We start from the raw sequence: 19,947 nt of genomic DNA, 5'->3' as shown, positions 1-19,947 counted from the left end.
ATTATAGCAGTATGCATTATCATCTTGGATTTGAAGAATATATCATTTGCTGAAAATATGACGTTTTAGCCAGGAACTAACATGTTCTATGGGTAAGATCCTGTTTTAGCCACTAAAAAGCAAAGTACTCTAAAATAAACTGCATGGATTATGCATGTTTGTAATGTTTATATGTATATATTATATATGCACATATCCATACATATAACCATGTGTGTTTTCTGTGGACTAAAAACTTCTTGTGTTAGTAATTGCTATCCATATATGCAGTTGTAGCTGAAAAGATCTGTACTAGTAGCTGAAAAGATCTGTACTAGTAGCTGAAAAAATATGTACTAGTAGCTGAAAAGATCTTTACTAGTAGCTGAAAAGATACGTGCTAGTATACATAAAGACTGTATTGCAGCTATTGCCACAATTTGCAAGTCTGGAATAGTTTGAGACTCCCTGTCTTCCTGATGTCTTCTCTCAAAAAGAAGCAACTCAGTTTCTGATTGATGCAGTCTAGGTTGGTCTCACTGTAACTAGTGTTTCCCAGCATTCCCGGGTGCATAGTTATGGTTCAGTACTAGAAGTTTGTTTTTTAAAGACTTAATTCTGAACCTCAAGTTTAGTGACACTTCAAGGAATATCAAAATTGTTTTGATTCTCTTAAAATTAAAAAAAACCATGCCATACTGGAATGGGAATAAAGTGAGTCATGAAATGAAAATGGAATCATAATAGCTATTTCTAAAAATTTGAAATATTTTAAAAGGTTATCTTCAGTTTACTCTGCTTGCTTTGCACTGTTTTTTGGGTTCACCGTGTTGTTTTGTGTTCTGTCACACATACTGTTTATATACACATATATTCTACCCTGCAACTAATGTCACTTCAGTGCTTGAAAATAGCTCTGTTCTAAAACTTTATTAATGAGTTTGCCTTGCTAATAATTAGTATTATTGATAATATTTTTAATATTCCTCTAAAAACCAGAAGAACATATTATATATATATTTATATAAGTATAGTATTATATATCTTTTAGTTAGCTGATGGGCCAAATATAATAATAAAATAGCACTATGAACAATCTAGAAGTTCAAAAAGACGCTGTATATTTGAACTGAATATGTTTTTCTTCAACTTAATTGTGATTTTTGGTTGTAGTAGTAGGTGGGATTGATTGAAACCTTATATTTTATAGTTGGTAAGGCTTAAGAGAGCAGGGAACATTGTGGCTGTTAAAATGATTATATTTAAGTCTTTTTTTTTTTTCTCCTGTTTCAAGAGACAGGGTTTCTCTCTGTTGCCCAGGCTGGAGCGCAGTGGCACAGTCATAGCTCACTGCAGCCTTGAACTCCTCCTGGGCTCAAGCAGTCCTCCCACCTCAGCCTCCCAAGTAGCTGGGACTATAGGCACCTGCCACCATGCTCAGGTGACTTTTATTTTTTTCCCCCAAGATGGAGTTTTGCGCTTGTTGCCCAGGCTGGAGTGCAATGGCATGATTTCAACTCACCGCAGCCTCCACTTCCACTTCCCGGGTTCAGGTGATTCTCCTGCCTCAGCCACCTGAGTAGCTGGGACTACAGGCATGCACCACCACGCCCGGCTAATTTTGCATTTTTAGTAGAGACGAGGTTTCTCCATGTTGGTCAGGCTGGTCTTGTACTCCCAACCTCAGGTGTTCCGCCCGACTTGGCCTTCCAAAGTGCTGGGATTACAGGCATGAGCCACCGCACCCGGCCCCACTGATGTTTTTAAAAAACTTTTGTAGAGACAGTGTCTCACTATGTTGCCCAAGTTGATCTTGAACTCCTGGCCTCAAGTGACCCTCCCACCTCAGCCTTCCACAGTATTGGAATTACAGGTGTGAGCCACCACGCCTGGCCCTATTAAAGTCTTTAACTTAGGAATCTTTTATATTCTTTTTTAGCAATGCTATTAGGCAGTAAAGTATAATATTTAAGAGTACTGCTTCTGGAGCACTTTTGGTTTTGCCATTTAATAGCTGTGCCACCTTGGACAAGTTACTTACCTCACTTGTCTCAGTGACCTCATCTGTAGAATGGAGATTATAATAATACATATCTTATAATTTTGTAATGAAGATTGAAAGAGTTACTATATTTAAAACACTGAAGCAGTGCCTGACATGTAATGAGCATTTGATACAGTATAAATTATAATAATTACTGTTACATTGACTAACAACGCTTTTTTTTTTTTTTGAGACGGAGTTTCACTCTTGTTGCCCAGGCTGGAGTGCAATGGCACGATATTGGCTCACCGCAACCTCCGCCTCCCAGGTTCAAGCAATTCTCTTGCCTCAGCCTCCCGAGTAGCTGAGATTACAGGCATGCACCACCATGCCCGGCTAATTTTGTATTTTTAGTAGAGATGGGGTTTCTCCATGTTGAGGCTGGTCTCGAACTCCTGACCTCAGGTGATCCGCCTGCCTCAGTCTCCCAGAGTGCTGGGATTACAGGCGTGAGCCACTGTGCCCGGCCCAACAAAGCTTGTTAAAGCATTATAAGCAATGTATCCTAATGGTTTAGAATTATTAAATTATATTTGCTTGTGAGTAAAACCAAAGATACTTGTATTTTTTTATTTATTTTTATTTTTTTTTTTGAGATGGAGTTTCACTCTTGTCGTCCAGGCTGGAGTGCAATGGTGTGATCTCAGCTCACTACAACCTCCTCCTCCCGGGTTCAAGCGATTCTTCTGCCTCAGCCTCCTGAGTAGCTGGGATTACAGGCTCCCGCAGCCACGCCTGGTTAATTTTTGTATTTTTACTAGAGATGGATTTTCACCATGTTGGCCAGGTTGGTCTTGAACTCCTGACCTCGGGTGATCCGCCTGCCTCAGCCTCCCAAAGTGCTGGGATTACAGGCATGAGCCACCACGCCCAGCCTAAAGATAATAAGATAAACTTTTATTAAAGTTTTTTTTAATGATAGAATTATTAAAATGGAAACAAATTACAATCTCAAAGTGGCCACTTTAATTTACTTTGGTATCCTCCCTTTATCTCTTTTCATATTGCTTTTTTATTCAGTGTGAATTCAGATCCAAATATTTGAACATGTGTAAGTGTCTGTGTTGGGGATTCTGCATTGAACGTTGTGAAGACAGTGTCTGTTCTTTTGCACTGAATGTACCTTACTCAGTGAATAGGTAGAGGGGGATGATTTAGGGGTAGTAAAAGTCTGATTATTCTCCTCAGCCTGTAAAAAATTTGCATCTAAAGAAATTTATTTCAATAATGCTTTTAATATAACTTTTATTTTTATCTTAAATTTACATCATTTTTGTCCTTGGCTTCAGTAGCCTACTTTCAGCTGGCTACAATATGAAAAGTGATTACTGCAGTTACCACAGATTCAGCAAAGTAACTCCTGTCTCCTTTCCTCTCCCCATTATTTACTTATTAATATATGTCTATGTGAAGAAATATATTAACAATGTGAAGTCTGGAGAGACATACTCCAAATTGTAAATAATTTTGGAGTGTAATTTTGGTAGAGAAAGGGAGGTTATTATCATTTCTTATATTTGTACATTTCCATATTACTGAAAGTTATTACACTTAAAGAAATAGTTATATTCTTAGTTGTCTTTAATCACCATATTATACAGGTATGTGTGACATATGGGCCAAAATATGACTTCTTATTGTAAGCTTTATATAACTTTATTCTTAATTACATTTCTAATAAGTCAGTATTTAACAGTATACTTAAATTGTATTTAATAGTGGTTAGGCCGGGCACGGTGGCTTACGCCTGTAATCCCAGCACTTTGAGAGGCTGAGGTGGGTGGATCACGAGGTCAGGAGTTCGAGACCAGCCTGACCAACATGGTGAAACCCCGTCTCTACTAAAAATACAAAAATTAGCTGGGCATGGTAGTGCGCACCTATAATCCCAGCTACTCAGGAGGCTGAGGCAGGAGAATCGCTTGAACCTGGGAGGCGGAGGTTGCAGTGAGCTGAGATCGCGCCATTGCATTCCAGCCTGGGTGACAGAGCGAGACTCCGTCTCAAAAAAAAAAAAATAGTGGTTAGTTCCCTTGTAATGATTGTTCTAAGGGAAAAAGTGGCATTTTGAAAGGCCAGTTTATTCTTATCACATTTTAACAGCTTTATCAAGATGTTATTTATATACCATAAAATGCACACATTTAAAGTGTACTGTGGGCTGGGCATGGTGGCTCATGCTTGTAATCCCAGCACTTTGGGAGGCTGAAGTGGGTGGATTACTTGAGGTCAGGAGTTTGAGACCAGCCTGCCAACTTGGGAAAACCTGGTCTCTACCAAAAATACAAACATTAGCCAGCATGGTGGTGTGCACGCTTGTAATTCCAGCTACTTAGGAGCCTGAGGCATGAGAATCACTTGAACCTGGGAGACGGAGGTTGCTGTGAGCTGAGATTGCACCACTACACTCTAGCTTGGGTGATGAAGTGAGACTCTGTCTCCAAAAAAAATAAAAAATAAATAAATAGATAAAAAATAAGAAATAAAGTGTACTGTGGTTTTCAGTGTTCAGTAGTTTTTAACGTATTCACAGAATAGTACAACCATCACCATAATTTAGTTTTAGAGTATTTTCAGCATACTGAAAAGAAACCCTGTGCTCATTAGTAGTCATTTCCCATTCCTTCTCTCCACCCCCTCATCTATCCTCAGGCAACCACTGATCAACTTGTCTCAGATTTGCCTATTCTAGACATTCCATATCAATGGTATCATACAATCTGCGATGTTTTGTGACTGGCTTCTTTTACTTAGCATAATGTTTGAAGTTCATGTGTAGCATTTTTATTGCCTCCAACACATTTTTAAATGTCTCTTTTCAAATTATAAATACCAACTCAAAAAATTCAAACAGGACAAAAATGAATAAAATATAGTCTCTAATTAGAATGGGCGTAAGGGATAGAATTTCCTTTTTCACAGGGCAATCTAAATGTCTACAAAGATACTTTCTTAAAACATTTTGCATCAATGTTGTACATAGTGGAGACACTTAATATGATCTTACTAGAGATGTTCCAGGAAGGTTTTCCTGAAGAATTGAAATTTAAGCTGATACCCAATAGAAAATAGAGAAGAGCTGGGTGAACTTGAGCAGGGGAGGGTGAGGTAAGCAAAAAAGTGGAATGAAACTTGTTGCAAGGGGAACAACATGCACAAATGACCTAGAAGCAAAAGTGTTGAGCTTTCCAGGAATAGAAATTAATTCCATATGGCTGCTATTTAAATATGTGTGGTGGAGGAAGGTGAGAAATGAAGCTAAAGAAGAACTACAACAGTTAAATCATTGGTTAGGTCTCTAGAGCTGTGGGGATCATTTTTAGAAAAAAACTCCATCTTAAGGGCAGAGGGAAACTGGCACAGAATTTTTAGCAAAAAAATACTAATAAAGTCAGATTTGTGTTTTAGAAAACACTGGCTGCAGTGTACAAGATGAATTTGAAGAGCAGGCAAGTCCAGAGATTTGCAAAATTAAAAAGATTTTTTTTTTCCAAAATTGTTTTATCCGTTCTTTGGCCTTTGCATTTTTATATAAATTTTAGGATCAGCTTGTCAATTTCTGCTAAAAATGCCTGCTGAGGTTTTCTAGGGATATGTTGATTCTAAAGGTCAGTTTGATGGAGTTAACATCTTGTCAGTCTTATGTTCAGATCTATAAACATGGTGTATTTTTTCATATGTCTTCTTTTAATTTCTCTCAGCAGTGTTTTGTAGTTTGCAGTGTACATCTTGCATTTCATGTGTTAAATTTATTCCTGAGTATTTTATTCCTTTTGATGCTGTTGTAAATGAAATTGTTATATCTATTTCATATTCAGGTCATTTATTGATAGTGTTTAGAAATACAATTTTTTGCTTATTGATCTTGTGTCTTGTGACCTTGCAGAACACATTTATTATTTCTTTTTAAGAGTTTTATAATGGATTTTCTATATGCAGGATCATGTCTGCGATTAAACATGTTTTACTTCTTTCTTTTCAATCAGGATGCCTTTAGTTTTTTTTTTCTTGCCTTATTGTACTGTATATTATTTAATAAAAGTATGAGAGTGTACATCTTGATCTTGTTCCCAGTCTTAGGAGAAACTATTTGGTCTTTTACCATTAAGTCTGTTTTTGTGAAAGAGTTTGTGTAGGATTGGTATTGGCATTATTTCCTTAATATTTGATAGAATTAATACGTGAAAACATGTGGACTTGAACTTTTCTTTCTGGGAAGGTTTTTAAATTTATTTATTTCTCTCTCTCTCTGTCTCCCTTTCTCTCTCTTTTTTTTTTTTTTTTTTTGGACTGAGTCTTGTTCTGTCGCCCAGGCTGGAGTGCAGTGGCTCAGTCTTGGGTCACTACAACCTCTGCCTCCTAGGTTCAAGCGATTCTCCTGCCTCAGCCTCCCAAGTAGCTGGGGCTACAGGCACCTGCTACCATGCCCAGCTACATTTTTTTTTTTTTTTTTTTTAGTAGAAACAGGGTTTCACTGTGTTAGCCAGGATGGTCTCGATCTACTGACCTTGTGATCCGCCCGCCTCAGCCTCCCAAAGTGCTGGGATTATAGGTGTGAGCCACCATGCCAGGCTGGTTTTTAAATTTCTAATTCAGTCTCTTTTATAAGTCTATTCAGGTTCTCTTTCTTGAGTTTTTAGAGTTTTTTTGGTAATTTGTTTCCTAGGAATTAATCTGTTTTATCTATTTTATTAGCATTAGGTTGTTCATAATATTCGCTTATATTCCTTTTAATCACAGTAGTGTTTGTGGCGATGTCCTCTCTTTTGTTTTTGGTAAGTTATATTTTCTTTTTTCCTAGGTCAATCTCACTTAAAAATTTATCCTTTTTCTGTCTTTAAAAAAAACTTGGCCTGGTGCAGTGGCTCATGCCTGTAATCCCAGTACTTTGGGAGGCTGAGGCAGACGAATCACTTGAAGTCAGGAGTTTGTGACCAGCCTGGCCAACATGGTGAAACTCCGTCTCTACTAAAAATACAAAAAACTAGTTGGGCGTGGTGGCGGGCACCTGTAATCCTAGCTACTCGGGAGGCTGAGGGAGAACAGCTTGAACCTGGGAAGTGGAGGTTGCAGTGAGCCGAGATCGCAACAGAGCAAGACTCCATCTCAAAAAAAAAAAAAAAAAAAAAAAAAGAAGAAGCACTTCTTCCCCCTATACTCTTCTGTTTTCTATTTCACTGATTTCTACTTTAATCTTTATAATTTCCTTCTGGCTACTTTGGGTTTATTTATTTATTTATTTTTATTTTTTTGAGATGGAATCTCGCTCTGTTGCCCAGGCTGGAGTGCAGTGGCGGGATCTTGGCTCACTGCAACCTCCACCTCCCGGGTTCAAACAATTCTGCCTGCCTCAGTCTCCCGAGTAGCTGGGATTACAGGTGCCTGCCACCACACTCCGCTAATTTTTGTATTTTTTGGTAGAGATGGGGTTTTGCCACGTTGGCCAGGCTGATCTTGAACTCCTGACCTCAGGTGATCCACCAGCCTCGGCCTCCCAAAGTACTGGGATTACAGGCGTGAGCCACCGCACCCAGCCTACTTTGGGTTTAATTTGCTCTTGTTCTAATTTTTCAAGCTTAGATTATTGATTTTAGACCTCTTTTCTTTCCTAATGTGTTTGAAATTACAAATTTTTCTCTAAGCACTTTTTTAGCGTCATCACATAATATTGGTATGTTGTATTTTTGTTTTTATTCAGTTCACAGTAGTTTCTGATTTCCCTTGTGATACATTGTTTGACCTTTGTTATTTATAAGTATGTTGTTTAATTTCCAAATATTTGGAATTTACTACATTGCTTTCTGTTGCTGATTTCTAATTTAATTCCATTGTGGTCAGAAACCATACATTAAATAATTTCAGTTTTTAAAAATTCAGTAAGACTTGTTTTATGTCCTAGCCCTTGGTCTGTCCCAGAGAATGTTCCATGTGCAGTTAAAAAGAGTGTGTTTTCTGTTACTGCTGGATGGAGTGTCCCATAAATGGTTAAGTAAAGTTGGTTGATAATGTTGCTGAAGTCTTCTGTATTTTTTCTGATTGTCCATGTAGTTCTTTTTTCAGTTATTAAGAGTCGGCTATTGAAACCCCAAAACAAAATTTCTGAATTGTTTTTCTTTTCAGTTCTATTACTGTTGATAGGTATGTTTAAATTTATAATGTTATATCTTCCTTTTAGTTTCCAGTAATTTTTTGTTTCTAGTAATCTTTTATATCTTAGTCTATTGTCTAATAATTGCCACTCCAGTTTTTGTAGTTACTTTTTCATGGTCTTATTTTTTCCCATTCTTTTACTTTCAACCTATTTATGAATTTGAATCTAAGATGTTTCTTTTGTAGACAACGTTTTGTTGTGTCTTATTTTTTAATCCAGTCTATCTGCATTTGAATAGGATGTCCCAGTTCCTTGTTTTGCCAGATTGGAGGCTGAGCTCCCCATTGGGCCTCCATGACTTAATTTTAGTAGTAATAGGATAATGAAGTAATGTTTGTTTTTTTAAGCAAGTAAAAACTTGTTAAATCTCAACCTGTTTTAGGTTGCATTAACTGTAAATAAACTTGCTGTGTTCATCAGAATTGTGTCCCTCTTGATTAAATCATATTCTATGATTTAAGAAATTCTAAAGTGTCAAAATGAAAAAAATGTCTTTAGTGGGAAAAATATTTTGAACAAGTCCATGTGTTTGTAAGAAATGAGCAAAGAATATGATATGTATTGTTATTACAAATAGGTTTATTTGTAATGAGAGTTTACTTAGGATTTCCTTTTAAATTGAGAGACTTAAACAACTCTGTCCTGCTAAAGGTGAATTCAGTTATGTGGTACAGCTCAGCTCATGTGTCCTCTGGCAGGTTTAGAAGTATGTACTTTGAAACCTCAACCAAAGGTTACCTGACCAAGGAATTTTGTGCCAATATCATACGGGCCAACGCCCTTTGTTTCTAGACTTCAGGTAGTAATACATAGGGACACTGAAATAAGAGGATAGAGTGATATAGAAAGTTGGTGTACCCAGGGCTTACTGAATCATTGTCTCCCTTTTCATCACTATGAATAAGTGTGGACAAGTTGCTTTAATCTGCTAATGGAAGGAAGGAGCATTCTGTATTCCCAATTAAGGGAGCAAGTACAGGAATGGGAGAAAAAAATAGTTTATAAAGGTAGGCTCAGCAAGTCTTGGTGACAGATTATTGATAAGGGTAGAAAATAAGATGGAGCAATCCTAAATTACAAATTTTTAGTCTTTATAACTGAAAGAATTATAATGCTATTAACAGGAAAGAAATGAGGGATTTGGGGGTGGGGGGGGGCAGTTGTGATGTTTTAGTTGGTTTTGAATTATTGTTGTATTCATTTAGTTTGTAGTAGTTTCTGTATTTTTAAAGATGCCAAAGCACTTTGCAACTTTTTAAAAACAGCTTTATCAAGATATAATTTATATACCATAAATTTATTCATAGCTTATAATCAACATACCATAAAAGTCTTTAAATGTTAGTGAATTTAGTGTATTTACAATGATCAAACCATTACCATAATTATCACTATCATATAATTTTAGAACATCTATATCACCCTAAAAAGAAACCTCATTCCCATTCCTACCTCCAGCCCTAGGCAACCACAAATCTCTTTTCTGCTCCATATGCTTTTCTAGACATTTCATATAAATGGATTCTTATGTGTCAGTATGCATTCACTGAACGTAGTGTTTTTGAGGCTTTTTTTTTTTTTTTTTTTTTTTTGACAGTGTTGCTCTGTTGCCCAGGCTGGACTGCAGTGGTGTGATTGTGATCTTGGCTCACTGCAACCTCCACCTCCCAGGTTCAAGCAGTTCTTGTGCCTCAGCCTCCCGAGTAGCTGGAATTACGGGTGCCCGCCACCACACCTGGCTAATTTTTTGTATTTTTAGTAGAGATGGGGTTTGTATTTTTAGTAGAGATGTTGGCCAGGCTGGTCTTGAACTCCTGACCCCAGGTGATCCACCTGCCTCGGCCTCCCAAAGTGCTGGGATTACAGGCGTAAGCCACTGCACCCGGCCCTGCTTTGCACTTTTTAAAAAGGAGTTTCATAGCCAGCAGTAGGGTAACTATGTATGTAGTACATGTGAGCCATGTGGGTAAATTATGTAAAACCAGTCAGTGTAGGAAAAATATATATATTGAAAGAGTAGTGATATCATAAAATGGTTTTATTATTGTTATTATTCATCTATAGAGGTTTACCTTGCTAAACATTTGCTGACATAGGATATCAGTATGTAATATTTACCACAATTTTTAAAGTGTAATTGCTGAGGTAGAGATTTTTGTTAAGGAATCTTTGCAGTATTTAAATTGGAAAGAGAATGAACCCCATTGATTTCATTTTGAATTGATAGTTATTCCATAAATTGAGATTTTATTTCACTATTTTTGTCCAAATGAATTTGGATTGTAGACTAAAGAAATGGTCGTCTACCCCATTATTTAGCCTTGATGATCTTGATCAAAACTAAATAATGCATATGAGAGACAGACCTAAGTTATAGATGGGGAAAAGAGACAAGTGATGGAAAAGGTACTGTTGCCACTAAAAGTAGTTTGTCTATTGTAGTTCTGTAGATACATCTTTATTTAAATGTTTACAGTGAAACAACACTTCATGTTATTACACTAACTTGATTAATGTAAATGTGAGATTATTGACTCCTTATTGAAACCTTTCACTACATATACAGTATCAAAGCCTAATTTTGTTTGCTTCATAAATTCCATTTAAAGTGTCTTATTTGAAAATCACCCTGGTTAGAAATCAATAGCTATTTGCATTTTTCATATGGAGTGACACTTGAAATAAATTAATAGTAACTGACATAATCTGGATTAATCTGAGAAACATGAAGTAGAAAATTTATGTACACACTTCCTTATCTTCTGCTCAACTTTTCCCTTCTGTATACTTTCCCTGTTAGCTTATAAAATACTGTCTCTTGGTCCTTTTCTGAAACTGAAGCAATTTAGTAATTGATTCACATTTAGTTATTTAGGGTTAAAGTATTGCTTTTCTCCAACACATTGTCGTTTGAAAAGAGGACTACAAATTGGATACTGCTTAACTAAAAGGAATGAGTCACTAATGGTAGATGTTTGTGTATGTCGTGGGAAGGGAAATAGGTGGAGAGCAAGGAATTTAGCTCCTTCTTCTGCTTCGTAGGTAGATTTAATAATCTGGCTATATTAGGGAGTTAGTCAAGTAGTGTTGAAAACAGAATAAACTGTTGGAAAGACAGGTATTTTCTCATAGTCTTAGTAAAACACCTACTTTAGGAATACCTCATTTGGGTTCACTTAGTACTTGGAATTTGGATTTATATTGATTGTTTTACTATAATTTTCTTCCTGTGCAGTAAGTAAATGTGGGTGATTTAAAATATACTCCATGACTTTTACTCCCTTCTCCCCTATTTAAATCGATCCAAAAGGATCCCTGTTTTATATAACCTTGTGCTTAATAAGGAATTTTCTGTTTTTTGTTGTCTTCTTCTAGGCTGTATTCATCACCAAAGAAAAAACTTACACCAATGCAGAAATCGGTTAGTCCATTAGTTTGGTGCAGGCAAGTTTTGGATTACCCAAGTCCTGATGTTGAGTGTGCTAAAAAATCTCTTATCCACAAACTTGATCAAACTATGTCAGGTATGTCTATAATTTTGCTTGTAAATTCATCTCTTTGCTTTCTTTAGTCGAAAACCATAAATGTTGAGCAGTGTGTTTTTAGGAAGCAATTCTTTGGAGCATTTTTCAAATCTCATTGTTCATATCATCATGAGAGTTTTTCCCATGTTCACATAACCCTGTTCTATCATTTACTTAATAGCTTTTTAAAAAAATCTTGTTTTTATTTAGCCTCATCCTAAAGAATAATATCCATGAAATAATGAATTTCGTATGATAAGCTTTTTTCTAATACAAGTTAAATAACTATTAAAATATAAAATGTCTGGTATTGTATAAAATCCTCTCACATTCCACTCTTTGGGGAAACTGGTGTGGTAGAAAGATACAAGTGGAGAGCTACAGAGACCTTGTTCTCACTCTAGCCCTTAATTGCTCTGTCACTGCATTATTTGACTTGTGTGAGCTCAGTTGTCTCATAAGAATGATGAACCTTGAAAGGTAATTTTCAGGGTTAAGTGTTATGTGAAAGAGCCTAGCATGTTTTCTGGCTAACAGTAAGTGCTGAGTAAATGTATTCATTTCCCTTGTTATGTAAAACTGCTTGACATTTTAGGTTTAAATTGCTTTTATGCTCTTTTGTTTAATAGCATTCACAAAGCTGACAAAATGTGTCTGTGGCTGTTTATAACATTTAATGTAGCATGCCAGTGTGGGCAGAAATGTAGGAAAAATATTGTTTATTTCTTCTTGTATTTCTCTCAGTCTGTTTTATGAAATATTCAGATAGTAAAAGATGGATGCATGATTAGTTTTGTTTTTGTTTTTCTGGTTTTTATTTACTTGGCAGCCATGTACTTAAAATTACTTATTTTGGCTTTATTATAGAAAACAGTATGTGCTTTGTGGTTAGAGTTTAAGCTGAAAATGGTCACAGGAAGCAGAGGGGACAGTTAAAGTGGCATACATAAAATGAAGTTTATTTGGCGATAAGGGGTAGTGGTTGTTACATGCAAATAACTTACGGGATGTTATTACAGAGGTTCTGAATCTGGGTCAGTTTTGACACTAAAGTATTACTTTTCCTCTAAGAAAAGAAGCCCTTTTGTTTTTGTTTTTTGTTTTTTTTTGATATGGAGTCTCACTCTGTTGCCCAGGCTGGAGTGCAGTGGTGTGATCTTGGCTCACTGCAGCCTCAGCCTCCCGAGTAGCTGGGACTAAGGTGCCCACCACCACTCCTGGCTAATTTTTGTATTTTTTGTAGAGACGGGATTTTGCCGTGTTAGCCAGGCTGGTCTTGAACTCCCGACCTCAGGTGATCTGCCCGCCTCAGCCTCCCAATCTGCTGGGATTACAGGTGTGAGCCACCATGCCTGGCCAAAGAAGCACTTTTGAAAAAGCAATAGCCTTTATGTGATTTTTTAAATGTTTAGTATGACTATCAGCTTATTTGTTTGAATTATACCCTGAAGCTTGATTTAAGTTATATTCATAAGAGATTATTAGAAATATGTAGACAAGCTAGTAGACCATTTTAAATAGCTGGACATTTTCTGACCAATTTCTGGCATTAATGTACTTAATGCCACAGAACATTAAGTATGGAAATTTTCTGACTATATATTGAGAATATTCCTATAGAAGGAGCATGATTGAAAGAAAAAAGAATATTCCTAGAGGGCTAGGTGGAGTGGCTCACACCTGTAATCCCAGCTGATTGGGAGGATCACTTGAGTCCAGGAGTTCAGAAGCAGCCTAGGCAACATAGTGAGACCCCACCTCTACAAAAAATAAAAAAATAAAAATAGCCAGGCATGGTGTGCGCCTGTGGTCCCAGCTAGTCGGGAGACTGGGGCAGGAGGATCCCTTGAGCCCAGGAAGTTGTTGCAGTGAGCCATGTTTGCACCACCGCACTCCGGCTTGGGTGACAGAGCAAGACCCTGTTGCCAAAACAAAACAAAACAAACAAAAAGTATATATATATATATAGATAGATAGATAGATAGATAGATATAGATAGATATATATATACACATACACACACATACATATATACACATATATACATATATACATATACATATATACATATATATACATATATATACACACACACACATATATATCCCTAGAAACTGTTTTTCAGTACCCCACCTTAGAAATAATATAATTTACAATTTAATTAGGAATTTTCATCATTGAACAGCATGTATTGAGAATCTGCTATAATAGGCATTGTTCTCAACACTGAAGTTATGGCAGTGAATATAATAGACCAAAAAATGGCTTACTTCTTGGAGCTTATATTCTTTTAAGAGGAGTCAGACAGTAAACAAATAAATAAAACTCTGGCAAACTTTTTCTGCAAAAAGCCAGATAATAAACAATTTTAGTCTTTGTTGCCTGTAAGATCTCTGTTGCAGTTACTCAACTTTGCTCTTGTAGCATGCAAGCAGCCATAGACAATACATAAATGAGTGGGCATGGCTGTGTTCCAGTAAAACTACTTAAAGTAACAGGTAGTCGACTAGATTTGGCCTGAAGGCTATATTTTACCAACCCCTGGTTTAAAACGTCCTAAGGAGTACGAATTATTAGCAATTGGTGACTAGCAACCTGGACTTGGGTAAAAGTAAAGCTGCTGCACCTCAAAAATAGCAATTTTGAGTGAGTGGCTTTTTGCTTTATTGCAAGGAGGATATTAGGAGTGTAAGAGAGGCAGTTACTCTTGAACCATAACTAGGTGTAATTAAGTACTGCATCTGTTTAACATTGTTTAAATTTTATAGCTGTATTCATAGAACAATAGCTACAGCTATAAATACAATGTATATTTGAAATATATATTTAAAATCTTTTAAGGAAAAATTTTGGCTTTTACAAGTTTGAACTTTGTAGTTGTAAATCCCCCATTTCCCAAGGAGATTGTTTTTTTTTTAAATACACTTTTTTGGTAAGGCAGAGCTTCCTAGGAACTTAAGTGCTGTATTGCAGCAGAACAGTTATTACTCCTTCACACTTAGGTTTGCTGCAGCGCACTATCACTCGTTCCTAAAATTTTCTTCACTTGTTTTTTTTGACAGTGTATTGTCTTTAACCCTCATTTACCCTCCCTGCTCTTTTCTTTTCAGTCTTCATTGAAGATTCTTCCTTTCCTACCCATCTTTTAAAAATTGTCATAAAATTATATAATACAAAATTATCCATTTTCACCCTTTAAAAATGTACAGTCCTGTGGCATTAAGTACATTCACGTTACTGTGCAACTGTCACTATCATATCCAGGTGAAAAGAGCTTTTAATCATCCTATACTAAACTTTTTCATCATCCCATACTGAAATTCTGTACCCGTGTTAACCAATAACTTCCCATTCCCTTTGCTTCCTCTCTGCCTGTTTTAGGTTTAGGTTGCCCCAGGTCTCTCTTTTGCCTCATGTCTCTCCCTGTTTTGGTGTTTTCATCTGTTTATATGGTGTCTAGTATCACCTCTGTTGAATCACATTCATTCATGCATATATTCAAATAATTTTTAATGCAAACCTGTTAAGTATCAGGCTTTGGGAAAAGGGTGGAGGTGGGGTACATTATAAAGAAAAATGAACACTGTACTGGCACTTAATGGAGTTTATCATCTAGTAGGGGAAACATACTACAAATAATTTTTTTAGTGATATATATATAAAATAAAGGAATAAAGGTATAGTGCTTTGAGAAATAGGAATTTTCCCTTAGGAAATGATGTTTGACCTGAAACCTTAAGATTCAGAACAACTTAAGTGTGCTAAGAAAGAGATGTGGCCGGGCGCAGTGGCTTACACCTGTAATCCCAGCACTTTGGGAGCCAAGGTGGGCGGATCACCTGAGGTTGGGAGTTCGAGACCAGCCTGACCAACATGGAGAAACCCTGTCTCTACTAAAAATACAAAATTAATGGTGTGGTGGCACATGCCTGTAATCCCAGCTACTCGGGAGGCTGAGGCAGGAGAATCGCTTGAACCCCGGTGGTGGAGGTTGTGGTGAGCCAAGATCGCGCCATTGCTCTCCAGCCTGGGCAGCAAGAGTGAAACTCCATCTCAGAAAAAGGAGATGGAGTAGAGCATTCCAGATAAAAAGAAAGGCATGTGCAAAGGCTCCATGTGGGATGAAGCATGACATATACGAAGAAGTTGCTGGAGAAGAGTAAGGAAAGGAGAGATGTGAGATAAGGCCAGAAAGATACATAGGAACCAGACTCTGTAAAACCTTATAGGCCATGTTAAAGATTGTGGACTTTATTCTTTTTCTTTTTTTGGAGACGGAGTCTTGCTCTGTTGCCCAGGCTGGAGTGCAGTGGTGCGATCTTGGCTCACTGCAACCTCTGCCTCCCAGGTTCAAGCGATTCTCCTGCCTTAGCCTCCTGAGTAGCTGGGATTACAGGTGCCTGCCACCAGACCCAGCTAATTTTTTTTGTATTTTTACTAGAGACGAGGTTTCACGATGTTGGCCAGGCTGGTTTTGAACTCCTGAGCTCAAGTGATCCACCTGCCTTGGCCTCCCAAAGTGCTAGGATTAAAGGTGTGAGCCACTGCAGCTGGCACCCGGCCAATTGTGGACTTTTAAGAGCACTAGAAAAATATCGAAGGGTTTTCTGCAAGGGTGTAGTGTATGTGGACAGGAAGGACGTCATCAATTTTATTTTGGAAAGGTTATTCTAGTAGTAGTAGGGAAAGTAGGTTGGAAAGGGGCAAGAGTGAATGTAGGATGCCTTTGAGGAGGGTTGATAATGATAGCTAGGCCATGTATGCTGAATGGAAAGCATAGTAGATATGGTAATAAAAAGGAATGAACCAAATATGAGGAAATGGTGGACAAGAATATCAGTAGTGATTTCTAAGTTGCCAGCTTCTGCGACAAGATGAATATTGGGATCATTCTGGAAGAGGGACCCTTGGAAGATAATTAGATGTTAGTGCGAAGATCATGAGTTGATCTTATATGTTGACTTAGATACATTTGCCATACCCAAGGGGAGAGACATTAAATGGGTGGTGTATATAGGTCTGAAGCTCAGAGGAAAACTTAAGACTAGAAATTTAAATAATGAGGAATGTTTAGCATATAGTTAATAATTGATGTATGATTGAGATTCCTTAGGAGAAAGAATATGGCATAGAGTGAGAAGATAAAAAGGCTTAGAACTTGGAATGCTAGTGATTAATAACTAAGTAAAAGAGAATAAACTCCAGAGGAGATGGAGGAGGAGGAAAAAGGTAGAATTTAGCAACTGTATTTCTGCACAGGTTGATAGTTCCAAGATCATGCCACATACTGCATACTAAATATATATAAAATATTGTTTTATCTTGCGTCTTGTCTCATGGTGAATATGTACAAAACTACATGGTGCAAATTACTGCACTGTCTAACTAAACAGAAAACATATGTTCCTCCTCCCCAAAACCACTACTCTACCAGTAGGCAAACCAGACATTTCATTCAGCTGATTTCTTTTCTTTAACAATCCTTTCCAGTTTTTAATATCTATCCTTTTTTTCTTCTTTTTCCTTTTTTCTAGTCACCGTGTACTACCTAGTTCAGTCTAACTTATTAAACATCAAGATTTCTCTCATTTTTTCTCCTTACACTGATCCGATCATATCATATGCTTGATCAAAATCACAGATAGTTTTATCACTGCTACTAAATAGGCTTAGTAGCCTACTAAATAGGTTTAGAAACCTACTAACTAGGTTTCAGACTTCTGAGCGTAGTGTCTCAGGCCTTCCATGACCTGGCTCCAGCTGGTTTTATCTGTTTTGTCCCTGCCCTGCGCTTTATCACACTTACCTGAGCATGCTCTGCATTTCCGAGACACTGCTTTTGTTCATCTTATAAATACTGAGTAAAGCACATACTTTCCCCATCCTGTCAAGTTACTACTCATCCTCTCAAGACTGCTTCAATGCCTCTCCTTCCAAAAAGCCTTACCCAGTTTCTCTCAGTTGTAATGAATTACTCCTAACTCTTCCTTTCCATTGCCCTTTGCACCTTTATGATAGTACTCGTTTCATTTTGCCTTGCAATGTTTGTTGACTCTGCCTGTGGTACTTGGCTGCAAGCCTCTTAAGAGAGAGAGCACCATATCCTGTTTCTTGTATATATTCTATAAAGTGCTCTTGCCAGTGCTCATAAATATTGAATAAGCTGTGGATATTAGAATATGAAGGAAGGGGCTGGGCACGGTGACTCACGCCTGTAATCCTAGCACTTTGGGAGGCCAAGGCAGGCGGATCATCTGAGCTCAGGATTTCGAGACCAGCCTGGGAGACATGGCAAAACCTTGTCTCTACTAAAAATACAAAAAATTAGCCAGGCGTGGTGGCACATGCCTGTATTCCCAGCTATTTGGGAGGCTGAGGCACAAGAATCGTTTGAGCCCAAGAGGCAGCAGTTACAGTGAGCCGAAATCACGCCACTGCACTCCAGCCTGGGTGACAGCAAAACTTTGTCTCAGAGAAAAAAAAAAAAAAAAAAAGATTGAAGAAGAAATAGTATTTTAAGTGTTAATTTTTTAAATATATGCATTTGATATCTTAGTCCTACTGTTGTACTATTTATTTAATTTTACATGCATAGCACATTTTTTTTTTCTTTTTTTGACAGAAGTATTCAGGTTGACTTTTTTTTTTTTTTTGAGACGGAGTCTCGCTCTGTCACCCAGGCTGGAGTGCGGTGGCTCGATCTCGGCTCACTGCAAGCCCCGCCTCCCGGGTTCACGCCATTCTCCTGCCTCAGCCTCTCCGAGTAGCTGGGACTACAGGCGCCCGCCACCACACCTGGCTAATTTTTTGTATTTTTTTAGTAGAGACGGGGTTTCACCGTGGTCTCGAACTCCTGACCTCGTGATCCGCCCGCCTCGGCCTCCCAAAGTGCTGGGATTACAAGCGTGAGCCACTGCGCCTGGCCGAGTTTTTTTTTTTTTTTTAAGGATTTCCCCTGTCTTGACCTTAAACTGGCTTAATAATAGTCGGTATTGCTTTAAAAAAAAAAAAAATCCAAACTTTGAAAAGGTGATTTAAACAACTTATTTCATAGCTTTTAAAAAAAGTAATAGGTTGAGTGCAGTGTCTCACCCCTGTAATCCCAGCACTTTAGGAGGCCAAGATAGGAGGATCACTTGACACCACGAGTTTGAGACCAGTCTGGGCAACATGGTGAGACCACATCTCTACAAAAAAATATATATATATTTTTTCGAGACGAGTCTCACTCTGTCGCCCAGGCTGGAGTGCAGTGGCACGATCTCTGCTCACTGCAACCTCTGCCTCCCGGGTTCAAGTGATTTTCCTGCCTCAGCCTCCCAAGTAGCACGCACCACCATGCCTGGCTAATTTTTTTTTTTTTTTTTTTTTTAAGTAGAGGCAGGGTTTCACCATGTTGGCCAAGCTGGTCTCGAACTCCTGACCTCAAGTGATCAGCCCACCTCAGCCTCCCAAAGTGCTGAGATTACAGGCATGAGCCACCGTGCCTGGCCCAAAGAATATTTTTTAAAATAAAAAGTAATACATTTGTTACAGAAAAACGAGAAAACATAAGTATGCTTTTATATTCCATTTATTTTTAAAGGTCACTCAGGATTGATACAGCAAGTATCAAAGAATAAACTTTCCAACATAGTAGAAGTGAATTAAGTGGCCAATAATCTGTTTAGGAGTTACTCTTCCTGCATTATTTTTGTTGTTTGGTGTGGCTACTGTTTTATTTGCATACACAGTTTAAGATAATAGAAACAATTTGTTGGGATTATTATATTTTTCCCCCACTACCATAAGAATATTTCTTCATTTAAATTGAGATAATGATTTAGTTTTCTAATAGGAAAACTTTAGAAATGAAACATTAACTTTTTCTCAGTTGTTAAATTTGATTTTCCCCTTCTCATTAATGCAGCTCTCAAGAGGCAGAATTTATATAATAATCCTTTCAACTCTATGAGTTATACCAGTCCTTACAGTCCAAATGCCAGTAGCCCATACAGCAGTGGCTTCAATTCTCCATCCTCAACCCCAGTGCGACCTCCTATAGTCAAACAGCTTATACTTCCTGGAAATTCAGGTAAGGAGAAAATGATATGGAGCTATTAAGGAATGTTTTTTAGCTTACTGCACTGTATCAGAAAATAACATTCATCTGCAGTTCGAGTTCATTTTATTTATGAAACTTTCAACTGGTTAAAGAAAATATCATTGAGGAGCAGCTTAGCACCAGGTACTATATTAGGCACCAGGGG

General features: G+C 37.5%; 1 protein-coding gene across 2 annotated transcripts in view; it reads left to right on the top strand.

Annotated features, from left to right (window-relative positions):
- The window catches only part of SLAIN2 (SLAIN motif family member 2), a 78,220-nt gene that overhangs the window by 14,763 nt on the left and 43,510 nt on the right, over positions 1-19,947 (top strand). For both annotated transcript variants that reach the window (XM_517308.8, XM_009447948.5), the window contains exons 2-3: positions 11,550-11,698; positions 19,608-19,772. In XM_517308.8, the coding sequence (XP_517308.3) occupies positions 11,550-11,698; positions 19,608-19,772 (314 nt within the window). The remainder of the gene's footprint in view (positions 1-11,549; positions 11,699-19,607; positions 19,773-19,947) is intronic.

Source organism: Pan troglodytes, chromosome 3 (assembly GCF_028858775.2).
Source record: "Pan troglodytes isolate AG18354 chromosome 3, NHGRI_mPanTro3-v2.0_pri, whole genome shotgun sequence".
NCBI classification, from domain to species: Eukaryota; Metazoa; Chordata; class Mammalia; order Primates; family Hominidae; genus Pan; species Pan troglodytes.
This window is presented reverse-complemented; position numbering and strand designations above follow the sequence as displayed.